General features: G+C 43.1%; 2 protein-coding genes and 1 long non-coding RNA gene across 4 annotated transcripts in view; 1 reads left to right on the forward strand and 2 right to left on the reverse strand.

The window, feature by feature from the left end:
* Positions 1–3,909, forward strand: part of LOC119867351 — a 26,640-nt gene extending 22,731 nt beyond the window's left edge. The window contains exon 3 of the long non-coding RNA XR_005383420.1: positions 344–3,909. This is a non-coding gene — a long non-coding RNA (uncharacterized LOC119867351). The remainder of the gene's footprint in view (positions 1–343) is intronic.
* Positions 527–9,732, reverse strand: LOC119877838 (transmembrane 4 L6 family member 19-like). Of its 2 annotated transcripts, none has more exons than XM_038583144.1 (5): positions 9,530–9,732; positions 5,110–5,311; positions 4,471–4,548; positions 1,758–1,927; positions 527–1,459 (listed from the first exon to the last, which is right to left on the reverse strand). In XM_038583144.1, the coding sequence occupies exons 2-5, from the start codon at positions 5,308–5,310 to the stop codon at positions 1,279–1,281; spliced, it is 630 nt and encodes a 209-aa protein (XP_038439072.1). In that variant the 5' UTR covers position 5,311; positions 9,530–9,732; the 3' UTR covers positions 527–1,278. The 2 variants fall into 2 exon arrangements, with proteins under 2 accessions (XP_038439072.1, XP_038439071.1); XM_038583143.1 differs by having other exon boundaries at positions 9,540–9,731.
* A 6,096-nt stretch (positions 9,733–15,828) lies between these two features.
* Positions 15,829–25,664, reverse strand: part of UBXN7 (UBX domain protein 7) — a 60,486-nt gene continuing 50,650 nt past the window's right edge. The window contains exons 9-11 of the mRNA XM_038583146.1: positions 23,986–24,379; positions 23,784–23,863; positions 15,829–22,405 (exon numbers count right to left, since the gene is read on the reverse strand). Of these exons, the coding sequence (XP_038439074.1) occupies positions 22,244–22,405; positions 23,784–23,863; positions 23,986–24,379 (636 nt within the window). The 3' untranslated portion in view covers positions 15,829–22,243. The remainder of the gene's footprint in view (positions 22,406–23,783; positions 23,864–23,985; positions 24,380–25,664) is intronic.

Below are 25,664 nucleotides of genomic sequence, written 5' to 3' on the forward strand. Positions count from 1 at the left end.
TCCCCTCCAGCCCTCTGCTGACCCCAGGCACCACCCGGCACCATGGCCTGACCACCGCCCTGAGGTAGGAGATGCACCACGTGAGAAACAGCTGGCACCACAGCTCTCCACGCCCACCCCCCACCCCCCACCCCGTGTCTCCCCTCTACTGAGGAATCTCTTCCACCCCTCTTTGCTGGGCTATTTCAAGAATCAGTTCAGACACAAGGGACCCTTCCTTCATCTCTCAAAGACCCCCTCCTTGGAGGTTCGCTGTTCCTCGGAACTCTGCATCCTGCTGACCTCTAACATGGCCCTTACCATATGACATTTAAATTCTCTGTGGGTGTGTTTGTTCCCCTAGATCTGACCATGAGCTTTTCAAGGACAAGGCAGGGCCCAAGGCCAAGGACCATGTCTCGATCATCTTTGGATCCACAGTGGATACTCAGTGTTCAGCACTTACTGAATTGCACAGAAGAGTAAAGAAAAGAGCACTGGTGGATTACTCAGCTCCGGCTGCCCTAACAAAATACTACAGGCCGAGTGACTCAAACAACAGATCTTTATTTTCTGGATGCTGGAAGTCCCAACATGAAGGTACCAACAAAGCTAGTTTCTACTGCGGCTCCCACCCTTGGCTTGCAGGTGGCCACCTTCTGGCTGCTTCCTCATGTGGCCTTGTCTTCTGTGCTTGTGTGGAGAGAGAGTATCTCATCCTCTTCCCACAAGGATGCCTGTCCTGCTGGATTAGGGCCCTACCTTTATGACCTCGTTTAACCTTAATTAGGTTCTTAAAGGTTCTCTCTACAAATAGAGTCACATTGAGGGGTAGGGCCTCAACCTATGAGTTTTAAGGACACAAAACTCCATCCATAACAACTGGTTGAACTTGAATTTAGAAGATAAGAGCTCAGGTACTGACTTTCTCTGAACCCAGTTGAGTGCTTTTAGGCAGCAAATCCATTATGCTCTCCAAACCTCAACTTCTGTGACATGTGGCCAGTTTTATGGAGTCGTTGAGAGGCTGAAATGAGACCGTGGCTGGAGGACATTTTGTGAACTATAAATTCCTGCACCTGGTAATGATTTAATTATTCCTTCTACAACTATATCATCTTGCAGTTTACAATGTGACTTAAAACGTATGTATCCTTCAACAGATGTACAAGGAATTACTGTTACTGTTATTATTACTACAGGAATACCTAAAAGGAAAGTTTGTTTATAATCCATACTGCAGAAAGGATTCAAGGCAGCTTCTGAGTAAAACTCTCACACAGGAGAGGGCATTACCTATCACTTCTCACAGAGGCTGTAGAAAAGGCCCAGGAAGCTGTTGATCAAATGAATGACCACCAGGAGAATCTGGAGGAGGCTGATGCATAGAAGGGTGGAGAAGAAGGACACGTGCCAAATGACTGCTTTAGAAGGCTCCAGGCAGACAGAGTTCCAGAGTGAATGATCATACAAATAATTCCTATCCCAAAAAATAAGGAGACCGGGGTTTGAGGAATAAGTAAGAAAAGCCAAGTAAACAACCTCAATAAAAACCTGGGGCCTAAAAAAAAAAAAACCTGGGGCCTTCCCCAGCCAGGGTCATAGGCCTAGACTCTTCAGGGTAGCTATTGTGGCTGCATCTGCAAAATTCTGAGCATCAGAGAAGGGGGTGCTAGAACGCGTGACCAAGAGGAGTTTGTAGTCCATCTGTGTGTCTTTCTGTCTGTCTTTCTGTATCTCTCTGAAAAGACTGAAAATCCAGGTCTCCATCCACTTACCTGTTATGCAAGTCTTGGAATGGGTAACCGTATTTCCAAGCTTGCGTTTGATTGAAGGGTGAGCCATCAAACATGCAAAATGGACCATCTTTCAGGGCTACACCGGAAGTGATAAAGCAAATCAAGGCTCCAAGAGAAGCCAGGCCACTGGACAGCAGAGCAGTGAGTATCTGTAGAGGGAGAGAAGCCATAAGGTGAGACAGGGTCATGACCAGGTGATGGAGTGATCTGGACAAGTCGAACTTCCCTGGCACTCAGGCTCTTCCCCATCATATCACATGGGGATAATGCTGCCCCTGGCACATCCTTTAAAGAATAACCAAGGCAGGGTGGCTGATGAGCGGTCAGTGGATAGAGCCGGGAGGGGTGGGAGAGAAAGCCCTGAGAAGGGGAAGCAGTGGAACCTGGACCTCGGTCTCCCTGGCCCAGTAGGCTCTCCAGGTTGGCATAAAAAACTTTTATATTCAGGGGCCGCCTGGGAGGCTCAGTCAGTTACCGACTCTTGATTTCAGCTCAGGTCACAATCTCGGGGTCTTGAGATAGAGCCCTGCATCAGGCTCTGGGCTAAGCATGGCATCTGCTTAATATTCTCCCTCTTGTTCTCCCTCTACCTACCCCCTCCCCACTCATGCATGTGCACTCTCTCTCTCTCTCTCTCAAATAAATAAATCTTAGGAAAAAACCTTTTACATAGCCTCTGGGTAGAAGGGTTGGATGGTCATCGCCTTCCCATTTCCGACTCTTAGAAGGGAAAGCTGTATTCTCAAAAGTTCCAAGCTCCTACCCCTAGTTCCTCTCTTTCTCAAATCAAGCATGAAAGGAAACAAGGGAGGTAGGAGGGAAGGGGTTAGAAAAGAAGGGAAGGAGGGAGACAGACAGAAATTACAGTCAGCTCTGAAGTGACTCCAGTTGTGTCATTGTACTTCTAGTCTGTGCACCACTCACTTCCCTCCCAAAACAAAACGAGTGCATTTCCTTGGCAGGATTCTAGCTTGCTTTTAAATTGGCTTCTTTCTGAGAATACTAGGTCATTTTATCCCTTCCAAAGACTACATATTTTAAGAATTTAAATAAAACATATATATATATACACACATATATATGTTTATTTAAAGCTATATGTGTGTGTGTGTGTATATATATATGTGTGTGTGTGTGTATATATAGCTTTTATACAGAATCGTGGAGTCTTCTTCCCACGATGTCAGGCTGGTTTGGAGGTTGGGAGGAGCCAGGGAAATGCTCAAAATGTGATCCTGGCCCTGACAGCATCACATCACCTGAAAACCTGTTAGAAATGCACACTTTCTGGTTCACACCAACCTCTGAATCAGAAAAATCTAGGGGTGGAGCACCAGGGGGGTTCAGTAGGTTAAGCGTCCGATTCTCGATTTCAGCTCAGGTCATGATCTCAGGGTTGTGAGTTCAAGCCCTACATGAGGCTCAGTGCTGGGCCTGGAGCCTGCTTCAGATTCTTTCTCTTCCTCTAGCTCTCTGCTCCAGCCCCCTCCCTCTAAAAAAAATAGTCAACTCTCATCTCTCCTACCTTCTCCTTTCCTCAGAGAATATATCCTAAGAGAGAGAGAGAGAGAGACTGTCTGGGGTGGGGCCCAGCAATCCGTTTTAACAAACCCTGCAGGGATTCTGATACACAAGTGTGAGAACCACTCACTCGCCCAGGGAAAACCTGACCAGACTGAGAACAGATAGTGAATGAAATGTGTGGGTGTTTATATTTAATTCTTCAACATGTAATTCTGAATCAGTGGGGTTTCCAATATGTGGGCTGCAGATATCAAAGTAGGCTACAGCCTACTGTAGCCTGTAAGGAGTTACTGTAAGGAGTCCACAAATTCGTGTGTCTGAGACTGAATAAGCAATATATATGTACTGAGATTTTTCAGATATGTATAAATGCCACTGTAATTTACTCTGGGCCTCAATTTCATTTTCGGTAAAATGGAGGAGTTAGACTAGAATAAAGTCATTAGATGATTTCTGGAAAACCTTTCAACTCTAAGAAAAAATAGCCAGGAAGTTTTCTTTTTTTTCTTTTTATTAAGTAGGCTCCAGGGCAGCCCGGGTGGCTCAGTGGTTTAGCACCGCCTTCAGCCCAGGGCCTGATCCTGGAGACCTGGGATCAAGTCCCACGTCGGGCTCCCTGCATGGAGCCTGCTTCTCCCTCTGCCTGTGTCTCTGCCCCCCCCCCCCCCTCTCTCTCTCTCTCTTTCTCTCTCTGTGTGTGTGTGTGTATCTCTCATAAATAAATAAATAAAACCTTTAAAAAAAAAAAAAGTAGGCTTCACACCCAGTGTGGGACTTGAACTCACAACCCAGAGATTGAGTGCATTTCCAGCCAGGCACCCCAGGAAATTTTCTATCAATGGCACATGACTGCAGTGCACTTAACTCATGTCCATATTATTCAATAGGCTAAAAATAATGGTAACAATTCCTCACATGTTTATAGACATTTCTGGCTCATTAAGCACTTATTCCCTTAATTTGATCCTGTTCACTCCCATTTTATAGATGAGGACTTGACGCTCAGAAGGATTAAGGAACTTGCCCAGCAGCTTAGAGTTATTAAGGGGGTACAGTCAGGACCTGACTTCAAGCCCCAAGATTGAAATTGCCTCTTTACCACTCTACTTGTAGAGTAATAGAATGGGGGTATATTCTGGGTATTAGGAGAGTAGAATCTGCTGCTTACACTTCGGCAGGGCCAACTCTTACTGAAGCAGCCATATCTCCAGCCCATCAAGGAGATGAGGGTAGCTGCAGTGAGTACCTGGGAGAGGAGAGAAGAATGATAAGAAGACATTGGGTAACTGACATTTCTAGCTGCACCTGTGGCTGTTGAAATAGATTGGTTGGGCACCTCACATGGATTTGATTATCCTGTATCTTCCCCAGAGGGTTTGGCTTTGACTATCAGGACCAAATTGGATGACTAGCCTGATCTGACTCTGGATTGCAACATTTACACCCAGCCTTTTAGTCCCAAGCCAAAGTTCACCAACAAGACTTGACAAGTCTTCCTAGGGTCTCCCATTCCTTGGAATTGCCATAGACCCAAGACTAGTTTGCTAGATCATGCATCCTTTTCTTTCTTTTCTTTTCTTTTTTTTTTTTTTTGTTAAGATTTTATTTTTAAGTAATCTCTTACCCAATGGGGGGCTCAAACTTATAACCCTGAGATCAAGAGTCACATGCTCTACCAATTGAGCCAGGCAGGCACCCCAAGATCAAGCATTTTTGCAAGGAACCCAAACACTACCTCCCTGACATCTCCCTGCTCCACCTGAGGGGTGTTTGGGGAGTTCACACCCAGGGAACTCCAAACACTTACCATGAGGCCTCCTCCCCAGAGCCCAGAGCCCAGCATGGCATGCTTGCCAATGAGGCCCCTCAACAGGTAGGTCACATCCCAGTTAGGAAAGAGAAGCACCATGTTGGTTCCAGCAGCACACAGGGCAGTAGTCCCAAGGCTCAGCCCCAGGATGCAAGAGCAGGTCCGTGAGCATGCCATCACATCAGGAGACGACAGCATCCTGGAACCAATGGATGGAGGGTCATGGTAGCTCTGCTGCTGGGAGCATCAGGAAAGGGAACACCCATAGCAAGGGTGGGATGGGGGAAACAGACTACAGATACTGTCACCTCCTGGGGTTAGATCCAGAAGAGCCAAAGAACTTTCTTAAAATCTCTGCTTTTAAGAAAAAAAAAATCTCTGCTTTTTATAAATAGTCCCCAAAGGATAGGATTTAAATTCTCCATTTTCTGCCAACCCCCACTCATCCCATCATATTTTGCTTATACCTTTATACAGCCAGTGATTATCTGTATTTGGGGCAGGAAAAAATGTTTAAAGGTGTTTAACTGTCTTTAAAAGATGTCATTTTAAAGATGTCCACTGCCAGCACTTCCATTCAATAGTACAAGAAGTGCTATCTAGTACAATAAAATAAAAAGAAGCAAAAGAAATATAGATAAGAAAGAAAGAAAGAAGGTAACATGATTATCTATGTAGAGAATCCAAAGGAATCTATCAAAAAGTTACTAGAACTAGTGAGTATAGCAAGTAACACAATAAAAATAAATATACAAAGATTCTCTTATATTTCTATATACAAGTAATAATAAATTATAAAAACTTTTAAAAACAATATTTAAATAGCATAAGAATAGGGATGTCTGGGTGGCTCAGTAGTTGAGCATCTGTCTTTGGCTCAGGTTGTCATCCCGAGTTCCTGGGATCAAGTCCTGCATCAGATTCTCTGCATGGAGCCTGCTTCTCTCTCTGCCTATGTCCCTGCCTCTCTCTCTGTGTCTCTCATGCATAAATAAATAAAATCTTTAAAAAAATAAGTAACATAAGAATAGAAAATATTTATGGATAAATTTAACAAAATATGTGCAAGACTTGTACATTAAAAATAACAAAATAGGGATCCCTGGGTGGTGCAGCGGTTTGGCACCTGCCTTTGGCCCAGGGCGCGATCCTGGAGACCCGGGATCGAATCCCACATCGGGCTCCTGGTGCATGGAGCCTGCTTCTCCTTCTGCCTCTCTCTCTCTCTCTGTGACTATCATAAAAAATTAAAAAAAAATTAAAAAAAAAAAAAGATAAAAATAACAAAATATCGCTGAGAAAAATTAAAGACCTAAATAAATGGAGACATATATACCACATTCACAGATCAAAAGACTATCATTAACATGTCAATTCTCTCTAAATTGATGTGTGGATTCAATACAGTCTCAGTCAAAATCCTAGCAGCATTTTGTTGTAGATAACAAATTGAATCTAAATTGATGTGGAAATGCAAAGGTCCTAGATTAGCCAAAATACTTTTGAAAAAGAGCAGAGTTGGAAGACTTACACCATGTGATTTTAAGACATTTATAAAGTTACAAAAAGTAAAGTACTGGTATATAAAGACATACAGACCACTAGAACAGACTAGAGAATTCAGAAATAGACATACACACATGAGCAAATGATTTTTGAAAAAGATACTGTTTCAGTGGGAAAAGGACAGTCTCCAACAGCACTAGAACAAACTATATGCAAAACAAAAAATATATACCATGATTATTACCCACAGACCCTGAGTAATGATTATTACTCAGACCCACAACCCTGAGATCAAGAGTTACATGCTCCACATACTGAGCCATCCAGGTGCCCTGGGATGTTAAGTTAGGAAAAGATTTATTAGATAAAAGACAAAAAGTACAATCCTTAAAAGTGATAAATTTACTTCAAAATTGGGATCCCTGGGTGGCGCAGCGGTTTGGCGCCTGCCTTTGGCCCAGGGCGTGATCCTGGAGACCCGGGATCGAATCCCATGTCGGGCTCCCGGTGCATGGAGCCTGCTTCTCCCTCTGCCTATGTCTCTGCCTCTCTCTCTCTCTGTGACTATCATAAATAAAAAAAAAAAAAAAAAAAAAAGATTTAAAAATTTATTTCAAAATTAATTTGCTCTTCACAAAACACTTTGGGGGCACCTGTGTGGCTCAGTTGGTTAAGCATCCAACTCTTGATTTTAGCTCAGGTCATGATCTCAGAGTCGTGGAGTCAAGTCCCACATACAGCTCCAAGCTGGGCATGGAGCCTGCTTAAGATTCTCTCTCTTAAAAAAAAAAAAAAAAAAAAAGAAAGAAAGAAAGAAAAAGAAAAGAAAATGAAGGAAACCCACAGACCAAGACAATACAATGTGTATTTTGCAAATATGTAGGTGAATGTGAATACATGCACATCTGATAACAGACTTGTAACTATACTATATGAAGAACTCTTAAAACTATACAATAAGACAAGCAACTTGATTTTAAAAATGGGAAAAAGAGGGCAGCCCAGGTGGCTCAGCGGTTTAGCGCGCCTTCACCCCGGGACGTAATCCTAGAGACCCAGGATCGAGTCCCACGTCGGGCTCCCTGCATGGAGCCTGCTTCTCCCTCTGCCTGTGTCTCTGTCTCTCTCTCTCTCTGTGTGTCTCAAATGAATAAATAAAGTCTCTTAAAAAATAAAAGGGAAAACTTGATTAACTTAGCATTATCTGTTTATCTTAGGGTGAAGAGCCTGGTGCCAGGCACAGCCGAGAGCAGGGTGGCTGGTGGTCTGTTCCATGGCCTCCTCCGCACCCCCCATCCCCATCTTTCCCTCCCCTAGTCCCAGAGTCCGCGCTTGCCTCCTGGGACTCCTCCCAGCAGAGAGCTTCGGCTGCAGTTGCTAACGTTTCCGTGTGAAGAGTCGCCTTCACTCTGTGCCCTCCCCGCAGTGTTTGCTCCCTAAGCCCCGTCTCTCATGAGAACTCGCCCCCCAAAGGCAAGGCCTCCAGGACAGGGGCCTGCGTTGGGGGGTGCGGGAAGGATATGAAGCAACAGTGACCCTTAGCCCAGGGACGGAGGAGGCTGGAGGGAAGGGTAGGGACCAGGGACGAGGAGGGAAGCTGGTCTCCCCCTAGCCGCCCCCTCCCAGATGGCGCACTCCTGGAGGCCCCTTTTCCTGAAATCCTGGCTGCTGGGTCCTCGTCCTCCAGCCCCCAGGGTGATGAACGGGCCCTGCTGTCAGGAGCCCGGCGCCTGGAGGAAGCCAGCCCTCGCCACAGTGTGCCCGGCAACCTCTGGGGTGTAAGCACACGGCTGGGCCCCCTCCCACTGTCCCACGAGGGCAAAGCTCCCGTATGTCCCTGTGCTGGAGCAATGGACGGTGTTGGCAAGTCAGTGAGTCTAAGCCACACGCCCTCCCGGATGACTGATACTGTGTCAGGGGCCCGGGTAAGGACCGGAGCGCGGCTGGACGGCAGCGGGGCCTGGAGACGGCGGCGCCAGGAGCGCCTCACCCCACCTGCGGGGAAGGCCCGTGGGCAGGGACATCAGAGCAGCCCCCCCCCCCCCCCGCCCACGGTCTCTCCTATGGAAAATTCTATGAGGGGAGAATTTTGTAGGGGAGGCTTGAGAGCATAAACGTGTGAGGGCCAAGCAGGGAGCTGGGCGGGCCTGGGGGAGGGAATCCCAGACTCCCGCCGAGCGTTGCCCTGGGAAGGCTTGGCCGCTGCGCCAACTGAGCCAACTGAGTCACGTCAGTCTGAACTTCACTTCCCCTCCCTGACCTTGTCCCACAGGAAATCACTCAGGACGCAGGACGCAGGACCATCCTCAGAAACACTCCCACGAACGTGAGCCTGGAGACGAGCAAACAGTGCGGCTAATTTGATCTCCAAGAGAAAGTGGGATCATGAGGCGAAGCCTTAAAACCGGGCCCTGTTCCCCCCCGAGGTCCGGGCCGGCGGGGCCCCGCAGAAGTGACCGGCGAGGCCGCGGGGACACGCTGCAGATTGTCTGCGGGCCCACTCCTTGCGGCCGCGTAGCCGGCTTGGCTCGCATCCCTCCGTCTGCCACCCGGGAACCGGGGAAGTGTGGGCACGGCCTCCCGCAGGCCCGGGGCCAGGCGGGCTCAGGTAACACGCCCCGGCCCTTTCCTGAGGGGCTACGCCTAAGGGCCCACAAGCCCTGGGCCAGTGCGGAGCAGAGGTGTCCAGGGAAGGTGACGGAGGCCACAGCGTCACCTCATGTCGCCCCGCAGAGGCGAGGCCCGCCTCCTGGAAGGCTGAGGGCCAAGCCGAGACTTCCCCCACAGCGAGGCATCCCACAGACGCAGCCGAGGAGGGACAGGCGTCTGGCGGGGGCAGAAGGCCCAGGTTGACAGGCTGGGCCAAGTGAGGTGGCGCGAGCCGCCTGGTTGGCGCCGCGTCGGGCCTCACCTCCGCTTACCTGCGACCCAGGGCAGGAGCGCGACGGGACAGAGAGCGGCTGAGGAGCGCTGGCCTTCCGGGGAGGCCCGGACCCGGCGGCCCTGGTGGGAGCCCGAGGGCCGGGCAGCCCTTATGTGAGCGGCTGTGCGGCCCCCGGCAGGAGCTGGCCTCCCTCGGAGAGCCCTCCCCGGATGACCCACGTCTTCATGTGACCCTGGAAGGAACCAGGAGGCAAGGCCTCGTGAGCCGACGTCTCGGTGAGTCAGACGAGCACCCACGAGAAGTACCTCACCCTCCCTTCTTCCCCAGAGCAGCGACCCTTTCCCCAGCTGGCGGCCCTCAGCTGCCCCACCGCTGCCCAGCTGGGGCTCTGTGGAAAACCAGCTTCGCCAAGCACAGCAGCCATCTTGTCCCTGTCGCCTCCCTGCATGTGCGCCACTTCCCCGCTGGCGTCACCTTGTGCCAGTCACGCCGCAGCGCTGAGCACGGAGTGCTGCTGGGTTTGGGAGGCCTCTGAGCCCCTTGACAAGCCTTCATTCAAGATCCAGCTCAACGTCCACAGGAGGTCTTCCCTGGTTTCTTCACTCCGAGTTAGGCACTTCATTGTTGCTAATATTAATATCAATATTATATTTAATATCGCTAATATTTTATTGATATTTATTCATGAGAGACAGAATGAGAGAGAGACACAGAGAGAGAGAGAGGCAGAGACACAGGCAGAGGGAGAAGCAGGCTCCATGCAGGGAGCCCGACGCGGGACTCGATCCCGGGACCCCGGGGTCACGCCCTGGGTGGAAGGCAGCCGCTCAACCACGGAGCCCCGCAGGCGCCCTGAGAAGGGATGGTTACAACTGGCTATTACATCCTTGTGGACTACAGACGGCTGCTGTCTCTGTGTGCAGATGTGTATGTGCGTGAAGCAAAAGCTGGTAAACAACTATTGAAAAGCTCATTAAGTAGAATCCAGTTTTCATTTTCACTGCAAAAGAGAATCATCTAGAGCCTACGTGAATTCCTGGGTCTTTGCAGAGAACCGAATTTGGATAAGAGATACTAGGTTGAGCACTCACAAAGCTTTGTAATAAGAAGAGACACTCATTCACCTTATAAAATACATTTACAAACTCTTTCATTAGATCCTTACAGCAGACTTTCCAGCAAGTGACATAAACGTTCGGTCAGCCTTGAGACGCAGACAGGGATGGTGGTGCAGAGGACCTTGCCCTGCTCGGAGTACCAGGGAAGGAGGCCGCGGAAACTCATCCTCCAGGACGCGCCGCACGGCCCACCCAGTGATGCCGGGGGTGTTTTCTTCTCCCCAACCCACATCCCAACTATCTTAAAGTCTTCTTTTGGAGGCAGTACCGGGGTGCTTTGGCACCGGAGGGGCCTGGGTCCCCGTGCCTGCTACGGGTACCTATCAGCTATGTGCACTTGGGTAGTTCGCGGAGCCCCAGAAATAACCTGGGCCTGTTTTTCATATAAAATGATGCCTACCTTGTAAGTTTATTTTGAAAATTAGGATGTGAGAGGCCTAGAATAGGTTAGTCCTCTCCTGCTCTTCTTGGATCTCAGCTTAGCAGAAGGATTTTACATGGGACCCCCGTGAGAGCATCTCGTACTTAGACGATTAGAATGCTCTGATGGCTGAGATCTCGGAGGGTACCTCCGTTCCCAACGCAGTGGCGTGTCTGACGGCAGACCCTCGCTCACGGGTACCAGGAAAGTGGTGTTCGTGGAACAAGGGGAATTAAGCAGTAGAATTAGGCTTTAACCCCTTGAAGAACCAAACTTCTTTGGGGCTGTGCTAGCAGCTGTAGGCCTTTCTTCCTTAGGGTAAACGTGAGACAGTTAATTCAACGGTTCGCCTTACAAACAAGACACTTCTTTAAGAAACTATATACTTGCGATAAAGAGTTTTACTAGGCCAGGCCAGTTGTAGGTCAAGTTCTTCACTCTCCTTGCAGTAAACCTCTACGGTAACAGAGGCCTGATGAGTGCCACGAAAGAACTAAAGCATTACCTTTTTATAGATGTGCTAATAATCATAGAATTTGGCTCCCCTGGGGGCGCCGGGGTGGCTCAGTTGGTTAGGTGTGGGACTCTTATGAATCTCAGCTCAGGTCTTGATCTCAGGGTCCTGAGTTCAAGTCCCGTGTTGGGCTCCACGCTGGGGGTGGAGCCTATTTAAAAAAAAAAAAAAAACAGACCAAAAAAAAAAACGTGGCTCCACTGGAGACACAGCTACTAGTTATCACTTTGGTGGTGATATCTCTAGGGAGAGGCAAATAGGCGTCTAGGAAGGGCACAAATTAAGAACGGAGCCTGGGTGGGAAAGCAATTTGCCTGGTGCCATAAACCGAGACTGAAAGGTTTAGGAGAAGAGGATAGACAGATATTCCATTCTGAGGGATACTGTTGGGTCTGGCGGTGGGATTCGATCCAGGAATAGAGGAAGTTGAAGGGAAGGGGAAAAGATGAGCATCAGGCCAGTGTTCCCCAAATAAGAGTGACGGGCGATCAGCTTCCTGTGGGTGGGCCCCCACCTCAGCTGACAGCTGACAAAACAAGAGAGCACATTCCCTTAATTGGAGGGAGGAAAAAAGGGAAGGTCAGAGGCGTTCCAAGCATTGCCATTTATACTCGTCCGCTGAAGGGGAAGTATTGGTTTTCTTTTTTATTAGTATAAAAATATCACAGGCTTCAAGCCACTCCCACCAGGCTTCTGTCTCCAACAGCACACGGAGATTGTCCTTGGTCTTCAATGACTTTTTGCATCTAACAGACACTTCACTATCCTTTTTACTAGGCTCCAAGACAGAATTAGCCATAGCGGGCCACTAGGTCCTTTTTGAAATTTTTGCTCTTGGCTCCCTTGACACCCCGCTCTGGTGTTTCTCCTCCCTCACGGACTGTCCCTCCTCAACTGGACCTCTTTCTGTTGGTGATCTCCAGACCTAGGTCCTGGATCCCCTTCTTTGACTTTCTCCTTGGATGAGCACATCCAGGATGATTTCTTCCCCACCAAACCTGCCTGTTCACAGCTTCCTGCCTCAGTAACCACACCGCTCCCTGGCCCCTGCTGGAAAAGAGTCGTTCTTGATTTTTGCGTCCCTTCATCCCTCGCGTTTCACGCAGCAGTACGTCTTTCATAACGCAGCTCTGATCTATACACGGCTTCCCAGGTGCGCGGCCTCCTCCGGTGCAGGTGACCTCTGTTTTACGGTTTGATCGTTGCAACATCTCTACTCTGGCTCTCCAGTCCACTGTCCACATGACGGCTTCTCATTGCAGCTGGACCGCGACCGGAGCTCCTTAGCAGGGTCTCATCAGGCCTCGTGTGATCTGGCTCTTACTCTGTGCCACTCCCTTTGCTCACTACACACCAGACCTACTTGCCTTCCCTAAACATCTCCAAGACATCAAACACTTTCCTCCTCCCCAGCTCTTTGCAGTTGTTCGGCTTGGCAGCGTTCCTCCTCATCTTAGCACGGCCACTTTTTTTTGCATCCTTCAGGTCTCAGCCTAAATGTTAACTTCCCAACATCTTATTTAAAGCAGAATTCTCAGGGCGCCTGGATGGCGCCGTCGCTTAAGTGTCCAATGCTTGGTTTCAGCTCAGGTCGTGATCTCAGGATCATGGGATCAAGCTCCATGTCAGACTCTTTCTCTGTCCCTCTGCTCCTCCACCTGCCACCCTCTCTCTCTCTCTCTCTCAACCAAATAAATCTTTAAAAAATAATAAAGAATTCTCTATCTGCTCAATTTTTTTCACTGTATTTGAATCATCTATTTTCTCAACGGTTGTCTGTATGAACTGAAAATAAGTTCCTTGAGGACAGGGCTATGTAGGCTTTGCTCATCACCATGTTTGTATTAGTTGGCACATTAGTGAGGCTACTTATTCTGTGGCTTGAGGAATGGGAAAGATACTTCAGCCCAATGTAGTATTTATGCCCAAACCTTGGTCCATCGATGCGGCCAGGGAGACACAGTCTTGGAAGAAGATGGCAAGTCCCATCAGGATATGTTGCTGAAGCATAGGGATGAGGACACTTCCACAAGAGGAAAAGAACAGCCCAAACTGGTTCCTGGGGTTACTGTGGGCTAGGCAGTGGTCTCAATTTCTATAACACAATAAAATCCTATCTCCTGGTTTTTCTCCCATTAATTTAGTAATTCCTTTTTTCCTTCACTTGTTTTGAATCCTTAGTCATTATTCCTGGTCTGAAAGATTACATGCTGGAATTGTCCGAATGTGAGTTACAGAATCCTACTTTCCTAAAAAGCTTACCCAACGATTTCCTGACAATATGCCCAACATTCATGGAGCATTACCATCAATGTTCAACATACTACTAGTAGCAGAGAAGCGAGCAAACGTCATCCTTGATGATGCGACTATGAATTAACTTATGTCAATAAATACTTGTGTCCTAAACATTAGGAGGGTAAGCTTTTGAAGCCTGAATTATATTAATTAAAATAATATTAAGGGAGTCTTATCTCACAAAAACAATTCCAAAAAAACTAATACTGAAAAGTTTTTGATTTTATTTCCAAGATCAAATATTACAACAGGACATTTACATGTATTTATAAAAAAATGCAGCAGTTGAATTTATAGATCAGAGGTTTCCTTGAGTTTGGTCCCTCTCTCAGCACAGTGAGCTGATGTCTTCAAAAGATTTATCCCACTCCCCTCCCTCCCCCACCCCGAGTGCCCCTCCCCACCCCCCCTTCAAGTTGCAGTACCAATATAAAGCAACTGGGTACAACACAGCAAATATATTCACAATTTGGTACAGCCAAAACCAGAGGATCACCAACTGAAAAACCCTCCTTTTAGAAATTATTTACCTGTAGAGTATGTGTATCTATAGATATACCACACCCAGTTATCTAAGATCTCCCTGGTTTTAGAGCAAGTGGAAGTTCCATTGAGTCTTAGCCAGCAGTACAGCTCTGCTTTATCTAATGGCATGTTTTTCTCTTCCTCCAAGTATACATTTTCCACTGCCTCCGGTCCTCACATTTAAGGCTTTCCCTAGCACCTTAATTTTCACCAACTAGATGTACAGGAGGGTCTCTAGTGTGTTGTGAACAAAAAAAATTTAGTGGATGATCCTTGCTCACTGGTCCCAAACCCTTCTTCCCACTTTGCAGAAGAGCTGCAGAAACAAATATCTCCTAGCACCATGGGATTAAAAGCCCAGAAAACTGAGAACTGTATGTGCATTTTAGGGAGCACTTGCCAGAAACACTACAGTAGGAGCGCTGTCTCTGTCCATTATCTTCTTGGATTCAGTAACAAAGTTACACTACAAATTAAATTTAGAGCCTGTCCTGCATTAAAAATGCAAATCTCACTAAGACTGCCACTTAGTCCAGAATAAGGATTCCCAGGGAATCTCTAAATACTGTTAGGAACTGCTTGAGAAACACTTTAAAGCAAATACCCCAAGCTGACGTCACTCGAGTCCCCACCCCACCCCCTTCCCTATTCCCCAAACAAATTTCATTCCTTGATTAACCTCTCTGAGTAAGATGGAAAGTGAAGTTTGGAAAATGACATGAAAAACGTTTAAAAAACACAACTAGTGAGGACATGCCGGAATTGGGACATCCCAGATGATTCAAAACGCATTATTTAAACTGAACTCATACAAAGCATGCACAGAGCCTACAAACACTCCTGAGAGTATCCATGGAACAATCAGAATCTACTCAAACAAGGACTTTAATTAAAGGGTTAAAAAAAGAGAGAAACACCAGATGCTTAGAAGTTGTTAACAATCAAAAGGAAAACTGTTCTAAAAAAGATTTTTAAAGGAGTGAAAAAACTGTATCTAACAGATTCATGCCAAAGCATGGATGAAAGCCCCTCAGAAGTCTAAGTATCAAAAAAAAAAAAAAAAAAAAAAAAAAAAGAAGAAGTCTAAGTATCATGTTAGCATCAACTGGATCAACTGGTACTCATTTCTCTATATCTAAGACTAGAGGATTATATCATAGCTTTACTGTCTGTTTCCCACCAAGAGTTTTAAATAGCCTTTCCAAAACTGAAGGGACAAACATAAGAAAGTAACAAGGCCCAAGTCCCCAAATGGGTAAGATAAACAGCCCCTGGTACAAGCCTGCTACACTCAGTAACTAAAAAGTGGGGGTTACATACTACTTTCATTCTAATTAATTAGCAAGTAAAAGGGGACTTTCTGGTGGCAATGGTAACTTCACCGAGGTTTAGCTGAGAGGGAAATAAATCATCAAAAAGTTAAGAACATATGATTAGGGAAAAAAACTTATTTATATTTCGAATCACACCATTTAATTAATTGATATCTTTCCATTATTAAGAACACAGAAATCTGAGAAAAACATACTATCAAACCATTTTGTTGAAAACATTAAGATACTCAACTGAGCATCAGCATTCCAATGTCATTAATTTGAAATAACATGTACTCTTCTAGAGCCAGCAAGCTTGACAAAAGAAGAAAAGAAAAAAAAAAAAAAACAGAAGGGCAGGGAATAGCTCCAGATCAAGACTCTCTCCCTTCTTAATTAAGATGCTCATACTGAGTCTATGAAAGAAGCAAATAAAAAAGATTTTAAGAAAAGGAGAATAATTCCAGGTCAGAATGTATCCAATGATTTGAAATGCTCCCATTTTATTTACACCTTATAAATCAATGATTCATGGTAGCCCAGTTAGATAAATAACTCGTTTTGATACATATAAAATTTCCTTATGTTCAGTCCAGTGTAGCTGGACTATTCTTCCTATTTGAAAACTTAAGTGACCCTGTAAGGGATATAAAATCTCAGGGCATTTTGATTTCTGTACAGGAAATAAGCAACAACAAAAGTTTGTTGCCACAGAATTAAGTACAACAAAGCAACTTCCCATATTTAGAGATTAATGTGGGATTGTTCTTGGGCAAAATACTATTACTGATATTTGTATCTCTAATCCTACAAGTAAATCTGGCCATCTCTTGAAAATACTTTTCAGAAATGCTAACTCATTTTATTGAAGTAGTTCATATTGGATTGCTCAACTCTAGTAGGAGATCGTATGGCAAAGAATGGCATGAACCAAAAATTATCGTGTTTGTGACAATGACTGAGATTCTAAGCAGTACAACAGCATTCCGTAGGCCAAAGAAGGGGAAGGTGTCTCCTGGTGTTAGCCATTCTGTATTTGGAACAAGAGAATTTTTAGGTAGACAGAGAAAATGAGCTATAAAAACATTTGCTTCAAATTGTTCCCTTATGCATTAAATTATGAAAATAATTTAAAATGTTACATACTCAAACATAGAAATGGAATTTTAAAAACACAGCTAATTTCATTAAAAATCATACCTAGTTTTCAGTGAAAGAATGTCTAAAAAGACGAGAATAGAAAATGGCAAAGTAAAAGAGAAAGTAAGATGAAAAGATTTTCTCATTAACGGTCTCATCATCACATCCAATAATTTAATTACAAGTTCACTTCATGGGAAAACAATCAAGGTCATCATAATCTCTATAAAAAAAATATTCCTGATTCTAAGCCATCCAGCAGTGTTGACACATAGGTGAGTCAAAGACCAAAATCACTGTCACCGAAATACTAAATTTCTATAAAACAGGAGAAATCAAGATAGTGCCTTGGTATTCGGTTGGTTATTCTCTGCACAGAAGAACATTTTTGCCACTAAACCGTGTACAATGCAATACTAAGTTTCAAGGCAAGTTGATATGCTACGCAAGGCAAATCAATGAAGTTGAATATTCATAGGACACAGCTGTCTTTAAGTAGGCTTTTCATCAAGGCTTGTAATATTGGAAAACTGCCACATTCATCAGCAGGGTTGGTTCTCCCGACTCTCATTTAGTTTTACACAAGTCATCACTTATTCATCAACCTGCATCCTATGATTTACTATTGAGTAGCTAAGTGAAAGAGAGCCAAAGAAAGACAATATGAATGGCATAATGGAGATACATTCTGTGAGATAGGAAGTATTTTTAAAAGTCAACCTCACCAAATCTTGAAAAAGTTGTTTCTGCCAAAACCAAGTATAAATTCTGCAACTTATACAAATCAACAATTGCTCAGCAAGTACAGTGCTTTGTTAAGCACACAGGTAAAATAAAATTTAACTCTGTTGTCAGTGAAATATTTAGCTCATTAATTACATTTTAGTCATACTTAATACCGATTAGAAACACAGCATGAAGTTTTTTAAATTAATGAATTGTGTTTAAAAGATCATTACTAGGGCAGTCCGGGTGGCTCAGCGATTTAGCGCCGCCTTCAGCCCAGGGTGTGATCCTGGAGTCCTGGGATCGAATCCCACATCAGGCTCTCTGCATGGAGCCTGCTTCTCCCTCTGGCTGTGTCTCTGCCTCTCTCTCTCTCTCTCTCTCTCTCTGTCCCTGATGAATAAATAAATAAAACCTTAAAACAAAAAAAAAACAAAAAAAAAAAAAAAAGAAAGATAGATAGATAGATTACTAGATTTAGAACTATGATACTCTTCTTTTTTGGAGATTTCAGTCATCACAGTGAGGTTACATAAAGTTATTGGGCAAATGAAACCTGGACACAGAAAAAAAGCAGAGGAATTGATTAACAAGTAAACTTTTAATTAGCCCAGGGATAATAAAGAGAAGAGAAACTAGAAGCATAAAATTTTAGAGTGGAAAGGACTTCAAAGATACTCTAATCGGTGGTTTACAATCTGTGGGTTCCTAGAGTTTTTGCAAAGGGTCTGCAATTCCATATGCACATTTACATTTTCTTTATCTATGGACTTAGTTATTAATACTTAACCCCACAATTCCCCACTCCTGCCAGATTTTAATAGTCCTTTTACTTGAGAAGACAGAGAACTATTGATCTAGTCCAATTCTCTATTAGTAGCAGGACTGTCACCCAAGTGCACTTATGCCCACATATAGTGCTTCTTTATACATACATTCAATTTGTAGGGGGGTAGAGAAATTAAATCATTCCTTCACTTTCAGTTGCCAGTGGCTCCCTCAGGTATTTCCATAAGTGTCCAACTGAGATCCTCGCTAGCTAAAATCTTTAATTGTAGGATCAATAATCCTTTTCTGTTTGGGTGTTGGGTGTACCTTACTGATAAAAGTCATGTCCTGAGTCTAGTAGTTACAAAAGGTGGAACTAGGACTCAATAAATACTTATTGACTTCTAAAGTCAAGGAAGTAGAATGTTACAGATTTAAAAACATACACATAGAGAGTTCAATAATCTGGTATGGATGGGACAAAGAAAATTATATCTTTTCTCCAAAAAGGTTAAAAAAAAGATAAAATTATTTTTTTTATCCTCTCCATTTATTCTTGGCAAATAATGCCACATATTTTCCTTTCACGTTTTCATCAGTGCATCATTTTTTTTTAAAAAAGCAATAATCAGTCCCTCAAAACAGTGGTGTAAATAAGAATTTATAGGCATAGTGCAAATCCCACAAGCTTTAAGGAAACAAAACCAAATGTTAATTTACAGATTCAAACAACAAGAAGATAGCCTTTTACGTAAACTGATTCCTCTGTTGTAGGGGACAACAGCAAGAGAGTGAAGAAAGAATGGACTCTGGATGTCAATTTTCATTTTGCCAATTACTAGCTGTGACATCCTGAGAAAGTTCTCCAAACTTCAATTTCATCCTATCTATAAAATGGTGAGAATATGTACTTTGCAGAGTTCTTAGGAAGATTAAGGGAAAAAACACACAGAAAATACCTAACACATGCTAGTTACTCAAAATTAGTTCCCCATTCTTCCCACGTTTGGCTGTCCTCTTCTCTGATTGCTTTCTAAATCAAATTCAAAAGATGTTTCCTGTCTTTTTCCCCACTAGTTTTCATTCCATCTCCCTGTATTTGTCACTCTTAAAGTCTATCTCATTCTTTTCCTCTCCACGTTTTCTTTCAAGCTGTTTCCAATACCTACAAAGAATGACTATTTTTAACTAATCTTACTAGTCTCATTTTATCTATTCAATAAAATCTCTCCTCCACAGAGCAAAGGAATTTACAGAGGAAATAAGACAAACTGGAGGAAGCTTACTACTTACTGAATTTGTTAATGAGCGAAGCAATAGTCCTTACTCTTCCCATAGAATCTATAACCCTTCCCCCATAGGCCTCTGCATCAAGCCCAGGATAATTACATTTCTGCCTCAAAATAAAATAAAATCCCCTACATCTTGTACTCTAAACACCAGTTGTATCTAAGTTGGATCAATATCTCATGATCTGTGTCTCTGATATGCTTACTTAAATCATTTTATATATACTCGGGCATCTCACTGTAATCCAAGTTGAAAAAGTCACTTTGGTTTCTCATAAATGGATATGCCACGGCTGACCTCATCAAAAAAGTAGAACTACATCCTATCATTAATGAACATGCCTCAGGTTCTTGGGATATGTTTTATAAAGAGAACTTAGTAGGTAAAAGAATGAAAGAGTCCCACAGGGAAAATTCTTGACTTCACATTTCTGACAGATTTGGGCTTTAGCTGTGACTCTGCTGAGAGTGGAGATGGGTGCCATCATAGCACCAAAGCTGGGCATACCCTCAGTTCTTACCCTGTGCCTTCCTGAATTTTAAGATTTCTGACCTTGTCTACTACCAACAGTTTTTAAACCTCTACTGCATCTTTGCTAGTATATAGCTTTATTCCTCAGATAGCAAATGTATTATCCAAGTTCAGAGATACAACTGAGGAATTAACATGAAAACCATGTTTCCTCAATAAATCAGAAGCTGCTAGTTAGCCTCGAGAGCCTATGAAAAAACACCAAAATGGTATCACTCAGTCACCAATCTAAAGAGAGAACTTTGACTCAAGGTATAAATGAAATTGTAATTATATAAATATATTTATAAATATTTATACAATTATATACTTATACATAAGCACTTACACAGACTTAGAAAAAAATGTAAGAACATTAATTCAAAAGGACTCACTGAAGAATAAACAGAATTTTCCATGATTTCCTTGAGGAGATACACAACTCATTCTTTAGGAAGGGTCCCTCTAAATCCAACCATTAGAAACCATATTCTCTAATTGTGTACTAGCAACACGTAAGCATCTTTTTTTTTAATCCCCCCGTTGCCAAGAAAGCAATCTTAAAGTACATGGGAACCTAAGGTCTCTGAGCAATCGCAATTTATGTTCCTCAAGCAGAAGAATCAATTGATCCAAATTCCCAATTGACAAAATAGGCCCATTCTATATAACAAGGTTAAAGTCCTGATTTTGCCACCAGAATAGTTACTACCCCTTCAGAGGACTCTATTTAAAGCTCAAAATAAGAATTGAGCATACAGTGAAGGTGATAAGTCAAACAGTATTACATAGATTCACGATGGTCTCTTCTAAATAATACTGAAAAAAAGCTTTCACCAACTATATTTTGAATGTGGCTTTTGTTGACAGAAAAACCCCACAACATCTGAAGATTGCCAATAATCTTCTCCACCTCCCTTACTAAATGTCTTATAAATTGAATTTAAAGGTCTTCCCCTTATAAACTGAATTTAAAGGTCTTCCCCTTACAGAGGCTTTCAGTTTTGACACCTTTTGCAAGAAAACAGTAGAGGAATTAATAAACTCATTCAGTCACCAGAGCCTTTTAGAAACTATTCCAACCAGGGGTAAAAAAATGAATCATTCTAACCGTAGGAACATGGTTAGCAACTCTCAGCCGCGTATTCTTTTTCCCCCCAGGACATACATAAGTATGCCTTAAAGCACATAGGACAATCAATAACCACAGTGGTTACAACTACAAGCCGTTGTACTGCATGATTATTGAACAGCTGCCTTCCCATAGATCACGTGCAGACCCATACAATGGAAGGGCCAAAGGAACTAATATGCTGTACTGGCAAAAACAGCAAGCACCTTCCTATCTTACTCACCATAATAGCCTCACCAAATGTCCATTTCAGGACTAGCAGGATCAATACAGTTTATAAAGTAATAATGAAGAAAGCTGTTTCAGGCTAGGATATTGAAAGCCACCCATGCTACTCACCCTACTACATTTAACACTCGTTCTGCCAATAACACACACCATGGAAATAATTCTAGCTGGGAACATGGGAATCCATTGAAAAAATTTTAAATATGATGAGCAATAATTATAAGGGATGCTTTTTCCATGAAAACAAAAGCCTGGATATTTTGTCACATGATATTTCTTACATGAACAACAAACAAAACATGTTATATAGAGTTTCATTTCCCTACCAAAAATGGGGCTTACAAAAATGGAAGGTTGTTCTTATTCTGAATGTAGCCATTCCTTTACCCAAGGAGTCTGAGGAGTAACATTATCATTTGATCCCAAAAAAGTGCCGTGCAAGAGACCACTTATTGGAACACACATTTCCTGCTGCCAGTACTAGGAGGTCTAATCCTTATACTTCCATTTGGTCACCAGATTAGGTAAGAAAGAAAGAATAGTAGGAAAAAGAAGAAAATAGAAGAGGAGTGAAAAGGTGGAGGGAGGGGGTAAACAGACTGAATATAGAAGAAAGCAAGAAATAAAAGAGAAGGCAGGTGACTTGCTTGCCCAACTTTGGCTCTATGGTCCTATGAGCCAAAATGCATACTTAGTGACATGGTATCTCACAGGAAAAGGGGAAAAAGGGGTAAGCTGAGAGAGGTCAGGCCATGATGTTAATTTCTTTCCTGTACAAAGACAGTCTCTTGAGGACAAAGGCCTGCCTCCTGTAATGTAATGTCATAGTCCAGATGAGAGAGTTTCCTTCGAGGGAAGTTGGTGAGAAGTTCAAAACGTTCATTTGGATATCCTTTAGACTGGACGTGCTTCACCAAAGCCTATGAAAAATAAGAGAAAGACAAAGCTGTTAGATGGAAATAAAAAGAAGGAATATTTAAAGAATTAAATATCTTATATTCATTTTTATATCAGATAAGATATGAACTTCAAATTACTCTTCACATAACCAAAGCTTACCCTCGTGAAAGGGCCAATATAACTCTTTGGATATATGTTCTTCAGTCCACCTACAGACATCTCTGCCACCTGTACACTGAATTCCTTCTTGCCTTTTCAGAAACCATCCCACTACAATACCCCTTTGACACACATCTTCAACATCTCACTCTCTATAGATGCTTCCCATCAAACTTAAACATGCTCAGCTGCTCCTTCAATCATTTTTTTCCCCTCTGATTATTGCCCATTCTCTCTCTCTAGCTTCAAAACCAAACTTCTCAAAAAAGTGATCTAAACTTGCTGTATTGGGATCCCCGGGTGGCTCAGCGGTTTAGCGTCTGCCTTCAGCCCAGGGCCTGATCCTGGAGACCTGGGATCGAGTCCCACGTCAGGCTCCCTGCATGGAGCCTGCTTCTCCCTCTGCCTGTGTCTCTGCCTCTCTGTGTGTCTCTCATGAATAAATAAATAAGATCTTTTAAAAAATAAACAAACAAACAAACCTGCTGTATCTACTATCTCTCTCCCATTCCCTTCCAAATACTAGACCAGGGAGACAGTTCTGGGTATCAGCACCAGCGACCAGAACCTTCTTGTACTTCAGTCATACAGTCTTGAAGAATCATATTAATTATCTCCAGCCACAGCAAGTGGCCTGACCCAAGGGGGATTCACTCATAGGCTAAGCTAAGCTAATTAGACCCATTCTCTTTTCTAGGAATTAGAAACAGAGGGAAGGCCCATCAGCTGTGGACTTTAGACGTAAAGGCTGATGCCCTCAGCATCACTTCGATAAACCATGTGTAAGTTTAGAGGTAAACAAAAACCACCAATATGTAGAGAGAAGAATGATGTGAAGCAGAAAATTGGAAAAGGGAAACAAAACAGATCCCATGAGAAAAATACACAGGAAAACAATCTTGGTTCTTAACCAGTTTGCAGTTTCAGCTACTAGGATACCCAGGAGCCCCACTATAATCTTCAAACAATCCTGCTCCTCTTTCCCAAGTAATAATTTCAGTTGGGTTTCCATCCCATGCAGCCATAGGATAGAAAATCCTTGACTGGACAAACCCTGTGTGACTTGCATAAGATAATCTGAGAAGGAAATAAAGTTACCCGAATGAAGATTCACCACAATCTTCTAGTTAGAGGCCAAACTGAATACCTACCATCTACATCAAAGAATCATAAAGCCAATTATGCCAATTAAGTAAGTTTCTATGCTTCGAGTAAACACTGTCAATTAAATATACTTACCAGCAGTTTAGCTTGCTCTGGAAGAGTGATCTGTTCCCTTTTCCCATCTGGATACCGCAACATCAGTTGTGCTTTTGGTCCTAAAGGAAAGGTTTAAAAAAAAAAAAAAAAGATAGTAAGAGCTTAAGACAGAAGACTAAACAAATCAACCCCTTCAGCAACATTCAAGTTTTAAATAAAGCAGGTCTAGAATGTAACTCACCATTTACATCTATGCCCTCCACTATTCCATCTGATTTTTCAGGTGACATCTCTAATATTTCTGAATCCACAGGTGGCAATCCTTGGTGGTTTGTGGCTGTTCCAGGCTCAGTTCTGGCTGGGGGCTCAGTCAGTGGCCTTCTATTCTCCTCTTTTCTATGCCCCAGATCTTTGTGGGGAGATTTTCTGGACTTGGCAAGATTTTCTATCTCCTCTTCTTCATCAGAGCCACAAACGGATATGAACTCCTCACTGCCAGAAAAAAGTTCAGATTCAGATTCTTCATCTGAGCGGCTATCCTGTTTTGTCTGTGTTGAATCAAAGTGTGTCTCTTGCAAGGAGGCTCTGATGGCAGCTTCTAGCTGGCTGTCTTCACTTGCATCTATAAGGCTCTCCTGCGAGATGCAGTCATAAAACATGGGTAAAAAGAAAAAGAAAACAGTTAAACCAAAAAAACAGATAAAGTCAAATAGGAAATAAGAAACAGAACCAGGTTGCCAATATTCTTTTCTGCTGAGTATATCTCTTTCCTAAATTTTAAGCTATTTGAGTGCTACAACTTTGTCTTACACAGCCAAGATGGAATGTATATTTTAAAAACAAAAATAAAAACCACCTGGTTTTTAATTATATATTAATAATTATACCACCTGGCATAATGGTGTTGCAAACACAGGTTTTCTTTGTCAAAATGAATAGAATCAAGAAAATAGTTTATTCTCAGCCCAGAAAAATATAAGCAGGCTTTAAATATACAGCGAAAACATTAGTTTTTAAAATGACTCCACATGGGAAAGGATGTCTACCTTGCTTATCACTATGTTCTTCACATAGCAACGCTCCGACAGAGAAGGATATCAATAAATTCAGTAATCATCATTTTGCAAAAAAATCTAACATTCAAATCAAAACAAAACAGCATATAGAATATGAAAAAATGACAGCTATGTTTTCCCAAGCTTAATTACAATGAAGGGTTTCATTGTGATCATGAGAAATGCAAATTTCAACAGTTGTCCCCTATGTAAAGTTCTGTCACAAATATCACTAAACTGACTGAATCACAAAATATCGGTTATTTCAGTGGAACTTATTTAGACCCTAACTCAAATTATTTAAAAAATTTTTTTGTAAGGAAACCAAAAGTTGAACACTAGACATCTCATGATATTAAAGAATTGCTGTTAATTTCTTAAAGGGTGTGTTACTGGTATTATGATTGTGTTTTAAAAAAGTAAGAGTCTTTATCTTTTAAAGATACATGCCAAAGTATTAATGAATGAAAAGATGAATTCTGAGATTCATTTCAAAATAATGTGACTACAATGGGGTATAAATGAAACAAGACTGGTCATGTACAATGATTACTGCAATTGGCTAACGGATACATAGATGCTCAATTAATTCCTTCCACTTTTGTTTTCTGGGTTTTTTAAAAAAGATTTTATTTATTTGAGAGAGAGAATTAGTAAGAAAGAAAGCGAGCAGGGGATATGGAGGGACAAAGGGAGAGAGAGAAGTCAACTCCCAGCTGAGCAAGGAGCCTGATGGGGGCTTGATCCGAGGACTCTGAGATCACGACCTGAGCCAAAGGCAGACACTTAACCGACTAAGCTACCCAGGTGTCCCAGGTTCCTTCTACTTTTGAACATGCTGAAAATTTTCCACAATAAAAAGGTA

The sequence above is a fragment of the Canis lupus genome, chromosome 33 (genome assembly GCF_011100685.1).
Source record: "Canis lupus familiaris isolate Mischka breed German Shepherd chromosome 33, alternate assembly UU_Cfam_GSD_1.0, whole genome shotgun sequence".
Taxonomy (NCBI): domain Eukaryota; kingdom Metazoa; phylum Chordata; class Mammalia; order Carnivora; family Canidae; genus Canis; species Canis lupus.

Excerpts from the sequence above, each read along its gene's own strand:
- LOC119877838 (XM_038583144.1), bottom strand. The coding sequence starts at position 5,310 with ATGCTGTCGTCTCCTGATGTGATGGCATGCTCACGGACCTGCTCTTGC. Across the intron at positions 4,549-5,109 it reads TCTGGGGAGGAGGCCTCATG|GTACTCACTGCAGCTACCCT; the intron begins GTAAGTGTTTGG and ends CTCCTCTCCCAG. Across the intron at positions 1,928-4,470 it reads AGAGTTGGCCCTGCCGAAGT|ATACTCACTGCTCTGCTGTC; the intron begins GTAAGCAGCAGA and ends CTCCCTCTACAG.